Raw genomic sequence first — 13725 nt, forward strand, 5'->3', positions numbered from 1 at the left:
TATATACTAGACAAGCATTACACATTGCTATGCCAATGCAGGTCAGTCCTGAGCCACCGTACTCCTTTTTATTCTAGTCTTTGACCTTTAAGCAGAGACTTCTATCATGCCAAGTAGTGTGGTAAATTAACCCTGTTACATAATGAAACAATATTAACTTTCTCCATATATGGAGTAAGGCCACGTCCACACTACAGAGTAAAATCGAAATTAATAAAATCGATTTTACAAAACAGGTTTTATAAAATCGATTTTACGTGTCCACACTAGGGCACATTAGTTCAGTGGTGTGCGTCCATGGTCCCAGGCTACCATCGATTTCCGGAGCGGTGCACTCTGGGTAACTCAATAAAAGAATGGGACCAATAACTTCGATTTCCGCCCACACTAACCCTAAATCGATATAGTAATATCGATTTTAGGGTTACTCCTCTCGTTGAGCAGGAGTACAGAAATCGATTTTAAGACCCCTTAAAATCGATTTTAAGTGCCTTGTAGTGTGGACGGGTACAGCGTTAAATCGATTTAATGCTGTTTAAATCGATTTAACGCTGTAGTGTGGACCAGGCCAAAATGTCATTCTAATTATAAACTTATTTAATAAAGCTACATTATAATGACACCCAATTCCATCTGTTCCTCCGGTTATATTTATAATAGCAAATTACTACTCTTTGTGGACGTATGTACACACTCAAAATGCTTTTTCCTGAATAGTGCTGAACATACAATAAAATATCTAATATATTAAAACTGCTGAAGTGGCTAAAAGCCCATATCATCATCTCCACAAATTAACTTACCTGATCTTGCAGTGACATAACAGGATTATTTTTGGTTGTATTGATATGCAGAACATGATATTTGTTCTTTGCACAAAGGTCATAGGCAATATTTGTGAAGGATGTGCTTGCAGTTTTAGGTACTCTGTTGTAAATGATCACCACATCATCATCTTCATCCAGAGTTGCATCTTGTCGAGGACTATCTATTGTATGACGTTGTTCTATTTCTCTGACTTCATGTCTTGCAATAGCTCTTTCTGTAAAGAGTAACAGAAAAACTAAGCTTTCAGTGATAATGAAGAAGTAGATAGTGATCTTGAAATTCCGTCCTTAGAATTAAAATGACAATAAAGGTTAAAAACCATCTTACTAATAAAGAAAATAACTACTAATTGTTTGTTTTTTAACGTCTGGATTTAAAATTTTCCATTCCCGCACAATGAGTTTTTATAGATTAAGCTAAATTATGCTTGGAGACAGAATATGTTGCCTGGAAACTGATAAACAGTGTATGATATTCTTTCCTCTGACTATGTTAGCATTAAAAGAAGCTACCCTGTTTTCTTTAAAAAGTTGTCTCTGATGCTGTATCAAAATGGTAACACTTCTCACAAGTCCACCCAAAAATCCTATAAAATACCCAGTACTCAGAAATGATACTAGGTAAAAGGAATAATTAAATCAAATATTAAAGTAAAGTATAAAATATGTCTTTAAAAAGAACCCAGTAAAATCACTGACCATAGATGGTTTAGTCAATTAATGGTGAAGAGGCACTGGGAGTTTAAATAAAAGAATTATTGTTCTTATTCCAATTAAGACAACTCCTCATGTGTAAATACTTCAATGTATGGTTTTGCAAAAATCTAATTAGCTGTATTACACCCAAATTTGACAAGAAAAGAAACAGGAGACGCTTATGAAATTATTTACATTAGGGGGCAAAATTATTGCATTGAATACAAAACTTTATCAAACACAAGGAAGAGAAAAAAAGCTACAAATAAAAATTCCTTTTACAAGAAGGACAATGCTCTGGGCAATTGGTCTCCTCTTCAAATATCAAAGCTACTTGGAAAACGAGAAGCAAATCGTTATGGCTCTACAGTATGCCAAACATACTTTGTGTTGACCCAGACAAAATTCAAAAGCTTTGTTCTATTCAGGCTAAACAGAGCACCCACCACCATTCACAATTTAAATTTCAAAACATCTTTTTAGAATTATGCATTATGATACAACTGTCTTTAATGGTGTACCTTTTCTCCCCACATGGGTCAACAACAAGCTTTGAGCTCAGGATCAAGAGATTCACATCACAAACCTTTTCTACTTGAACTAAAGGAGTAATTGTTAGTAAAAATAAGCTGTTGTCCTTTACATGGAGTATTTCCTAGAGCAGTGGTCCCCAATTTTTTTCTGTCGTGCTCCTCCCTTACCAGTAGTGGAATCTGTCCATGCCCCCTGGAAGCCACGGTCAGAGGTGGGACCAGGAGCAGGGCCACAGTTGTAGCCAGAGGTGCGGCGGAGGCCAGGAGTGGGGCCAGAGCTGCAGCCACGGACTGAGGGCGTAAGGTTGGGAACAGGGCCTGAGACAGGAGCTGTGGCCAGGGCTGGGTGGTGTTTCCTTCTTGCCCCCTGTAGGGGCTGGTGTTGTACAGACAAAACCACACAGGATCTTTTCAGGGGGCAAGACAAAGATACCACATTTATTATGGTAACAATTTGATTTATGACTAATAACTAATATCTTAATTCTTATACACATACATTATACCTAATACCTACACACACACACACACACACACACACACACCCATCAGATGTTCTGCAGCTGCTGCATAGTTACCAGTCCTGAAGATAGCTTAAGTTCTTAGCTTGATTTTGTAGCTTGGATTCGTAGCTTGTGGCGGCTAACTGGCCAGGAAAGCCAGGTACAAGGACAAGCTGGATCTCTGTTGGGCAGGCACTGATGTCCTTCCATGTTGGCAGCAGAATGTTACCCAGAGTCTCTCATCTCACCATTCTTTTTTATAGGCTTTTATTTTGGATTCAAAGTCTATAGGTCTTGCTATGTCACGCTGCCTCTGGGTTTGGACTATCACCCATCAATTGCAGGCGTGACTTTCCCTTGAACTTAGCTTTGATCTTCCTTCTGTTGTTCTGTTGTCCTTTTCTTTTTAGGGTGGATGCTTCTTACTTTGTTTAGGGCTGTTGTCTAGGTCTTCAGCCATTGGTATTTGAACTTTATCTCACCAGGACAGGCTGGGGCTGGAGGTTGATTCCGTCATCCATACATACCTCATTCACACATCTAAACTAAACTAATAAGATTACAGCAGGGTTTGCAAAAATGAAGGTTGGAGGAAGCTTTTACAAAATGGAGTGAACTTTTTAAAATGGGGTTTGAATTACAATATGGAACAGAAGTTACAGTGTAGGCAAGTGTAGTGTGGATGGTGAACAGAAGTTACATTAATAAATTAAAAACAATTTCATTTATCAGTTCTACACTGGCCTGGTCCCCCATCTAAAGTTCCTACACACACACCCCAGAAGGGTGTGCCCCCCAGTTTGGGGACCACTGTCCTAGAAGGATGTTATGACACACACTCAGTGCAGCACAGCTATGTGCGGCAATAGGGGAATGTTAGTTATGATCCTGGCTTCTCTTCCTTGCTCAAGGGCAGTGTGGTCTAGTGTTTACAGCAGTGGTTATAGACTGCATAGCTATATTTACTGATTTGGCACACTCATTCTGAAAGTCAGCGTGACAGAATGGGTGACAGTCTGCTCTGTCATACTAGAGATCTGAGTTATTATCCCAGGTCTGCTTGAAGTGACCATGGGCAACTTCTCGATTACCTTACTTGTAAAATGGATAATACTTGTCTTCCTCTTAGCTTACAGTATGAAGCTTTGCTCAGTAGTAAGGGTTATGAACCGGTGAGATAAGTATCTAATGTTCAATCCTGGCTCTCAGCCCAATGCACTTTCCCTCTAGGCCAAATGGAGTTCAGGGAAAGTTTCTCACTCTCATATATGCATAAGATTTTACCTGCAATGCAGGCAAGTGTGACAGGACTGCCAAATATGAGATTGTAATGAAGGATGCATGGCACTTAGTAGAACTGCATCCTCCCTCTCTCCTTTCTCATTCCCTATCTCCTCTTCCATCACTTTGGTCTTCACTTTTCTTCCTCCTCTTGTGCTCCTAACTCACCACTTCATACTGTTCTCCTTCACCCTACCTCTATACCACAGTTTAAATGTGAAATATTAAAAAAAAACAATGTAGAACTATCAAGCTGTGCACACAAGTAGCCTATGAAAGCAAATATTATCACTGCCCTCAGCTAACTCCTACAACTTCTCTCCTACTGTTTGTTACACTCATTTCCGAAGTCTTGTTTTCGACTGCAGACTCTTCAGGCAGTACCATCTCTTTCAAAGTACCTGTACAACTCCTAATACAAAGCCCCAATCCTGAATGGGGCCATTGGTTGCTACCACAATAATAATATTAAGAACAAAGAAGTACAGATGTATGCATTTCTTTCTGCTGTGCACAGTCTTGAACCGAGTAGTGCTGGCAGCACTGTAACCACTGACAGACGAGGTTTCCTCTTGCAGCCCAGATGGGTGTGAAATTGCCTGTAAACGATTCATGTATTTCTCAATTGACAATTGAAAGTCTAGTCTTACCCATTTGCCTGAACTGAAAGATCTAGAAAGAAAAGAAGAATTTTGTGTTTTTTTTCCTAGAATAAGTCACTTAATTCAGCAGATAGCAGATTAAAGGAAACCTAATATTAACTTTTTAAAAAATAGTAACTTCACCTAGTTGTGTAATGTGGCGGCTTATTAGCACATTCTGAATATCATTAAGCTAAAACTCCAGAAAGCTGCCATGTTCCCTGCATGATTTCAATTTGTGAAATAGCCTGCCTGGGAAGACTATGTCTGGAGAACCAGTTAAATGACCACCACAATGACACAAGCTAGTGAAAGGATCTGTAGCTGAGCTGTTTACAACTCTTTTTGTTAACATATTGGATAAATGATGTCTTTGTTAAGAACTCAACACACTGGCACATTCAATTAAGAAGTTGGAACTCACAACAAAATGAGTTGTGACACCAAGGAAGTCTTCCAGTAAAATTAGGAAAGACTAGATTTAACATTCCTATGGTCTTGTCTAGCCAAAGTAGTTGTATCACTTAACTTTACAAGCACAATTAAATCGGTGCAACTCCTCTAGTACTGACTCCACAATAACCATATAGAAGTGCTTATACTAGTATAACTGCATCCATGCTAAGTGTTGTGCTGGTATAACTATTTCAGTTTAAAAAAAAATCATACTCCTAACCAAATTAGTTATACTAGTATAAAAACTGCGCGTAGATCACAAAAGATAACCCCTTCGGCATGTGCAAATATCAAGAGTAGATGTGGAATCCGAATGGTTATACCACCACACAGCTGAAGGGAGCATGACACACATAGGTTCACCTTCTCCACTTCACACAAGACAGATACTGCTCTGTTGCCCACAGTGGCACGAATATTGAACAGTATCTCAGATGGCAGAAATAAAACAGAGATAATCTGCACTTTTCTTACACCAGTGCAGCATATCTACAGCAGGGTTTGTACCGCTGTAGCTACACCAATGCAAAGAACTCCAATGTAGACAAGATTAGAGTATGCTGAAAGAGGAGCTCTGTACATGTGCCAGTATACAGATGCTTCACTGGAGGCAAAATCAGTAAGGAGGAAGGAAACAAAAAAACCAACACATTCACATCCAAACACTCCTTTGAAGAAATTGCCAGAGAACTTTGAGCACTCAAGCTTACCATTTTGCACAAAAGTGTTTTAAGAATGCAACAAGCTTGAAAAAACTGCTAAATCGTGCTTTTCAACCAGCTAAAGACATAGGCTATGGCTACACTACGAGGCCTTTAGCGACACGGTGAGAATATATAAATGTTTAGCATATCCTTGCGATGCAGGCTAACAAAGTGCCATGCAAATGCTTGTTCTCACTTTCTGGTGACATTGTAAATAAGAGGGCAGCATTATCTCCTGTAAATGTAAACAAACTTGTTTGTGTTAGCGATTGGCTGAAAAAGAAGTTGGACTGAGTGGACTTGTAGGCTCTAAAGCAGTGGTTCCCAAACTGGGGTTTGTGAACCCCTGGGGGTTTGCAGAACATTACAAGGGGTTCGGCAAGAAAAATTTCACTAATGGTGACCAGAGAACCTCGGCACTGGAAGCAGCACGTGGGACCCGGTTGCAGGGCAGACAGCCCAAGCCCCAGGAAGAGCGGGGCCGGGCAGTTGAGGCTGGCAGTCCGAGCCCTGCCCCCCCATCAGCGGGGGAGCTGGCAGCCCGAGCCTCAGGAAGAGCGGGGCCAAGCAGCCCGAGCCCTGCCCCCTGAGCCCTAGTGTGGGGCTGGCAGCCCGAGCCCCAGGGAGAGTAGGGCCTGGCAGTTGGGGCTGGCAGCCCGAGCCCTCCACCCTCATCAGCAGGGGAGCCAGCAGCCCGAGCCTGAGGAAGAGCAGGGCTGGGCAGTTGGGGTCGGCAACCTGAGCTCTGACCCCCATCAGTGGGGGATCCGGCAGCCCAAATCCCAGCACTCCGCATGGGGCTGGCAGCCTGAGCCCCAGGGAGAGTGGGGCCAGGCAGTTGGGGCTGGCAGCCCGAGCCCTGGCGGTTAGTGGGACCTGCAACACAAGCTCAATGGGGTCCAGCAGCAGGAGCCCCACGGAGTGCGGATCCAGCAGCCCAGACACTGGCACGGGGCTAGTAGCCTGAGCCCTATGGTGGGTAGAGTGGCAGCTGAGACCCCCTCAGACCCGCAGGTGGCAGCTGTCCTTGTTAGACAGGGGAAGTTGGTATGGAGAGCAGAGTAAGCAGGGGCCAGGCCGTACATGGGGAGGAGGGGTCCAAGCTAATTTGTCCCTTGCAGGATGCCCTCGTAGGGAGAGACCTCATGGCAGAAGAAAAGCTGTTTGCTACCAAACCAGCCAGAAGCATGTTGAAGCCAGTGTAGCAGTGTCAAGGTGCCTCAGTAATTGTCATTCTCTCTGCAGTGCTGTTTTGCTTCAGTGACACTTCTCATTTTCTAGTTTGTTGGTTGTTAGCAGTCTCTCTGTGTTGTTTTTATTAGAACTTTTGTACACAAGTTCAATGGATAAGTGGCTGAAAAAGAAAAGTGTAAAGACGAAGAATCAGCTAGTGTTTCCTCAAGTTCACACTGTTGAAAATCTAAGTCTAATGATTATGATGGTCCTGGAAAGTCACTTACAAAGAAAAGACGACGATTATATAAAATATGGCTTTACATGCATTGGTGATCAAGAATGTCCAAAACCACTGTGTGAGATTTGTGGTGATGTTCTAGCAAACAGCAGCCTCAAACCTTCTCTACTTCGGCGCCATTTAGAAACTAGGCATCCTGCACAACTCGACAAGCCTGTTGATTTTTATAAGTGAAAATTAGCTGAGAGGAAAAGTGACATGACCAGTTTTATATCCAAAGCACGTACTGATAATGAAAATGCACTTGAAGCATCATACCGTGTAAGCTACTGAGTAGCAAAAGCAACAGAAGCCCATACCATAGCAGAGAGCTTGATTGGTCCATGTATAAAAGATATAGTTCATTGCATGCTTGGAGAAAAGGCAGCAAAAAGGATTGACATGATACCTTTGTCCAATAATATGTTGTCATGAAGAATTAATGACATGTCAAATAATGTAGAGACAATTGTACAGAGAGTGAAATATAGTCCATATTATGCTATACAGTTGGATGAAACAACTGATGTAGCTAATCTAGCTCTTTTGCTACTGGTTTGCATATTCTGTGAATTAAGGTCTGGTTGAAGAAGACTTGTTGTTTTGCAGGCCATTGGAACAATGTACATCTGACTAATGCATATTTTCATGAAAAGGAAATAGATTGGTCTCATTGCCTAGGCATTTGCACTAATGGGGCCACATCAATGACAGGGAAGTATACTGGATTTGTAGTTTGAACAAAAAAGGTTGCATCAAAAGTCTCTTGGATTCATTGCAGCATCCACAGACAAGCCCTTGCAACAAAACGTATGCCTGAGGGACTGAAGGAAATGCTGGACAATGCAGTGAAAATGGTGAATTTCATAAAATCACAGCCAACGAATTCCAGAATATTTCACGTTCTTTGTGAAGAAATGGGTAGTATACACGATTGTCTGTTGACCCATACTGAAGTTAGATGGCTTTCACGGGGCAAAATCCTTGTGTGCTTGTTTGAGCTTAGAATGGAAATCCTAGTTTGTTTTTTTTCCAACAGCCACCCTTTCCACCTTGCCAGCTGTACGGAAAATAATGTCTGGCTCCAGAGCCTAGCTTATTCAGCAGATATTTTCTCAAGAATTAATGACCTAAATTTATCTCTTCAAGGTCTCAATATAACAGTTTTCAACGTGCAAGAGCGAGTTGAATCCATGATAAAGAAGTTGCAGTTCTGAGAAAGTTGTTTGGAAAACAATCAAACTGAGTGTTTCAGTAAGCTTCATGACTTCCTGGCAGAATGATAAACTTCAGTTGCATCAGTGCACTAAATCCAATATAATTACACACCTAAAAGGACTTTGCACAACTTTCAGAGATTGCTTTCCAGCTATGTAAGGCAAGGATGACTGGATTTGCAAGCCCTTTTGATGATACCACTTTCTCAACACAGATATCGAACACTGAAGAAAAAGAGAAATTGAATGAGATCTCCTCCCGTGATTATGAACTGAAAAGGAGTTTCAGAAATCTGTCACGGATCAACTTTTGGCTGAGTTTAAGAAACGAGTACCCCCTTCTGGCAGAAAATGCTGCTGCAGTTTTGTTACCATTTTCAACAACACACTTATGCGATAGAGCATTTTCCTCGTATGCACAACTGAAAACGAAATACAGAAACAGACTTGATGCCAAACCAGACCTGAGGCTTTATCTTTCTCCAGTGGTTCCGGACTTCCAAGAGCTATGCAGAGCAAAGCAAGCGCATCCATCACACTGAGGAAATTTAAACTTCATGGTTAATGGGCTCTTAAAGTTTGGGAACCACTGCTCTAAAGTTCTACTTTGCTTTTGAGTGCAGTTATGTAACAACAACAAAAATCTACATTTGTAAATTGCACATTCACAACAAAGATTACACTACAGTGCTTGTATGAGATGAACTGAAAAATACTATATCATTTTTACAGTGCAAAAATTTGTAATAAAAATAATATACTTTGTATTATGTTGTAATTGAAATCAATATATATGAAAATGTAGAAAACATCGAAAAAAATTAAATAGGATACCAATTGAAATTTAACAGTGCAATTAAAACTGCAATTAATTTTTTTAATCACAATTTTTTTTAATCAATCACATGAGTTAGCTGTGATTAATCGACAGCACTAAATTAAATTAATTTTAAAACTATTTGAGCTAAACTGGTGAGAACGCATGTGTGGACACATTAATTTAAATTGGTCTTTTACTGGTTAAATTTGAACCTGTAAATTTAGTTAAACCAGTGAACTGTGCGTAGATCAGGCATAAGGGTCAAATTAGGTTAACGCTCTCTTACTAGAAAGAGATCCTGCAGGCCAAAAGATGGCCTCCCTCAGGGACTCTGTAGTCCCACTGGCTTCAATTTAAACCTAGCTTTATAGTTAAGCTAAATCATATAAGCCAGATATTAACTGAAATATCAATGTCCAACAAAAGGTTTTGCACTGGCTTAACTAAATAGTTTAAAAACCACACTTTCATTTAAATCCATGTAACTTTGAATACGGACAAGGAAGGCCTTAGTCTTTGTAACAATATACTATTCTGTTGATGTAAAAGAAGAAATATTTTCTAGCCTCTTAATGTGCTGGCTCTTAGTACCAACAGGAATAAAAGCAGTAAAGTCTGTGTCTCCTTAGAGCAAGTAGATATGACTCAGTTTATACAAGAAACAGATATATTTAGTCACTTGTAAGACTTTAAACCTACTATGGAAACATCATATATTCATTTTCCTTTCCCAAACTGTAATGGCAAAATTATTCTTCATCCAGAATTAAAATTGCTCTTCTGTGCTCTTTACTTGTGTGCAAATTTCCACTGATATCAATGAAAATTCACACACAAAGGATATAATATATGCATTGGGAGCTGAAGAGAAGATTTTGTTGATGGTTCACCCTCAAAGAAAACTGCCTGCTGGAAAGTAACAGTTGAAAAGGCAGCCCCCAATGAGAGAGACATCAGTACATATAGTTTTGAAGGAAACAGAACAGTGACATTCTTCTAAACAGGTTTGAAAACTCAGCTTCAGAATTTTTTTTTAAATAAATAACTCTTAAAACTAATCACTGTAATTTTCTTTAACAATACTTTTTAGCATCCTTTCCATTCTCAAAAAACTCTTGCCTGTTTAGTCATTAAAAACTAAGTTTACAATAATACTTAGTTCATACATGCAAGTCCTAACTAGGAACAAAGTAGTATGCTCCCAAACGAAATTTAAAGATATACACTCTACTTAAAGAGTAATGAACTAAATTTTACAAATCTTAAATTTACTTTATAGAGCAATTTTTATCCTGAAGGCTCTAAAAGAACCAGGATTTAAGTTTACTTTTGTTGAGACCGTCTCCTTCCCCACAGACTAACAGTATCAGAGTATCTGAGCATAAAATTAAATTTTTTGAAGGAGATTATATCTGAGTTTCTTCTGTCTCCCAATACAATTAGTTGTTGAAGTTAATTGAATAACTAGCAGAACCCAAATACACATCCCGCCTCCCTAAACGGACGTTTTTCTTAAATTGGATTAAGGAAACTGAAGTGGATGTATTTACCAGCTCTCAGATCCTGCAGAATCTTATTTCAATCTACTTTTATTTTTAAGAACAATCTGATCGTATGAGATATTCTAATGCCAAAAGCTTTTAATTTAATGTCCATGCTGAAGTACTTGTTGATTCAAAAGAGCTTGCTTTTGTCCACTTCATCTTGGCTATGATGATGGAAACAGAAGTTTTTTATAAGGCTCAGAGTTCTAGAGGCACTGTATATAGCTAATAAAAAAAAAAGAAAGACAGACTTGTAGTCAAGCATATAAAAAATTTACTCCAAAATTATGATTTTAGGAAGAAAAGACCATCTGTTCTGAAAAAGTAACAGGGCATAGCAGTGCCCCCTTTGCTCCTGCCTCTGCTTTGCTCCAAAAACCACTCCGAGACCTTCTAGCTCAGCACCGGTGCAGTTTATTTACAGTGTGCAATTCCCACCACCTTCTCACCTCAGCCAGCTTGGAGGATTCAGCCTTACGGACTTTTCAGTCTCTGCAGCCAGGAGAGAAGAGCTCCCACTCTCTTTCCATTCTCTGACTTCCCCTTTTCTGTCTGCCCCCCGTCTTCCTTCCTCTGAGGCTTTTATGCAGCCTCAGGCTATTTAGGGGGATAGCTGTTTCCCCTTTGTCAATCAGGTAAAGGTGTCTCTAGCCAGTTCCAATTTATCTCCCTTAACTGGAGTTGATGTGACAGAGGGCTGGCTCAGAAGTCCCAGCTCTAACCATTCCTTTCACATAGATTTTATGTTAAAATAAATAAATAAATAAAAAGCTGTTCAAAATTGAGCTCTGAGTTCCAAAATACGTGGGAAGTTATAAGCATCTGTCTGTAAAACAGGAACTGTCCCTCACTGGGCACAGCTGGTATGTTTCTATAATTTCAGTTCCAATGTTTTGCTTACCTCACATTTCTAAAGGTATTTTAGAGCTGGGACTTTTGGGGATTATTGAGACAATGCCTGTGGACTGACCCACAGGGTGCTGTAGCAGGAAGAGGGCCTGAAACATAGGCCCTTGAGGCCTGGTATGAGGCCTGAGCTAAAGTAGTGGTCAAGACTTCGCTGATATAAAACAAAATCAGACTGTAAGAGGCAGACCCTGCTCACAGAACAGGGCTGATACTGCCAAAAAGCACATTCCGAAGAAGCGCTAGGCACAGAGCGCAAACACAATCCAGAAGAGTGGTACCAGAACAGCTCGGTACCAACACATTCCCTAAAGATAACAGGAACACGCTGACCCATCCTAAAGAAGATCAGGATGACAGTGTGATGGACAGAGATGTACAGGGTGACGGGTGGTAACCAGCTATGTCAGAGGGTGTAAACTAACTGCGCCAGAGGGGCAGTACATAACTAGTTTGTACTGATGTATAAAATGGGGTCTCAAAGGCACTGTCTGGCCAGCCTAGGGAGGAATGGAAAGTCCCGCCATTCACTGAGCTGTGCCCATTGTCACAGGCATATATGTGCTAGTGTAACTGTAAATATGATCCGGGGAGCTAGGACTGTGCTTCATCGACAATAAACCTGGCCAGGTGCCTTCGTATCATAACGGATCTGGGAGGTTTGCTCGAGGTCGCTGTGCCAGCTGTCTGCACAGAGCTGGGAAGGTACACAGAAAGAATACATATACACACATCTGACCACAGCTGCTTTAAGTGGTATCAGAGCTATAGTCTAAACATTAGTTTCAAACTGGGAGTGATCTGATCCTACCTATATCAGTAACTGTGATTCTTCGATATGTGCTGTCTACATACATTCTGCTTCTGGGTGTGCATTTTCCCCATTCACTCGAGATAAGTTTCTGGTCAGCAGCCGTTGGCGTCATGCATCCATACTGTGTGTCTTGTGCTTGTGGATATAAAAGACTGGCCTAATTACAAATACCAAATCCACGTTTTATAAGCCTCTGTAGTAGCAGGGAAGGAGGGCTAGTTGTTGCATACATACGGATACGGTTAAGATTTTGTCACTTATTTTTAGTAAAGTCATGGACAGGTCATGGGCAATAAACAAAAATTCACTGGAGCCTTTGACCTGTCCGTGACATTACTAAAAATAACCGGGGGGCAAGGCTAGTTGGGGGGAGGAATGGAATCCCATGAAGGGGCGATAGGACTGACAGGCCAAGCCCCAGCTTCAACAGCCACAGCGGGGGGTGCATAGTCTCCGCTTCGGAGCTGGCCACAGCTGCGGGACAAGAGTGTGCAGTCCTGGAAGCAGCCACCACCAAGCCACAGCTGGAGCTGAGCATAGGTGGGGGGCTCATGGCCCTGGGACGCTGCAAGGGGGTGCGCCAAGTGAACTCCAGTGAAACTACTAACCCTGAGCTCTTTAAGATCAACAAATAATCCAGGATAGCTAAAATCTGGGTGCCAATAGCAGGTAAATGGTGCTAACAATGTCCAAAATATTTTTTTTCTCTAATACTGGTAAAGGATCTTTAGAATAAAGGGGAAAACAAATGGTGTTTACGACAATCTATAAAAAACAATTATTTTCACACTCCAGCAAAAACCTGGTCCTTCGTGCTATTGGCGGGTGAAAAACACGGGAACAAATAGGACTCTGCTCTTGCTGGGCTTTGAGATCATCAACTAAAATGTAATGTAGCAGCTGTCTGAAATTTAGAACTACTGATGCTGAAATCCTGCTACTGTTTCATTGGTGTTTAATGCTCATTTACTTTCAAGACAGCATTTTTGTCGGAGCTTTATTTAGAACAAGAATGTAAAGCCATACTGTATGCTATACAACTATGCACACAGAAATGTGTTATAAAACAGTTAAAGGTTTGGTTTAAAATATCCAACTAGAAAATTCTGTCCTAAAGCTGAATTCCTCTCACTATTCTACATATGTATTATATCTAAACATCAGATTCTACATTGCCCACTGTTCTATAGATATTTGACAGAAGACTTGTCAGTAGCAATTTTATGCAATACTAAGTTCAGGATTAATTTTTGGTCATAATTTTTTATTTCTTGGTAGACAGTGAATACTTTCAAAAGTTTACAACTGAACATTGTCTTAACATAGCTTT

General features: G+C 40.6%; 1 protein-coding gene across 1 annotated transcript in view; it reads right to left on the bottom strand.

Moving 5' to 3' along the window:
• Positions 1 to 13725, bottom strand: part of HS2ST1 (heparan sulfate 2-O-sulfotransferase 1) — a 150019-nt gene that overhangs the window by 32717 nt on the left and 103577 nt on the right. Inside the window, exon 2 of the mRNA XM_050962214.1 lies at positions 804 to 1042. Within this exon, the coding sequence (XP_050818171.1) occupies positions 804 to 1042 (239 nt within the window). The remainder of the gene's footprint in view (positions 1 to 803; positions 1043 to 13725) is intronic.

The sequence above is a fragment of the Gopherus flavomarginatus genome, chromosome 7 (genome assembly GCF_025201925.1).
Source record: "Gopherus flavomarginatus isolate rGopFla2 chromosome 7, rGopFla2.mat.asm, whole genome shotgun sequence".
Lineage (NCBI taxonomy): Eukaryota > Metazoa > Chordata > Testudines > Testudinidae > Gopherus > Gopherus flavomarginatus.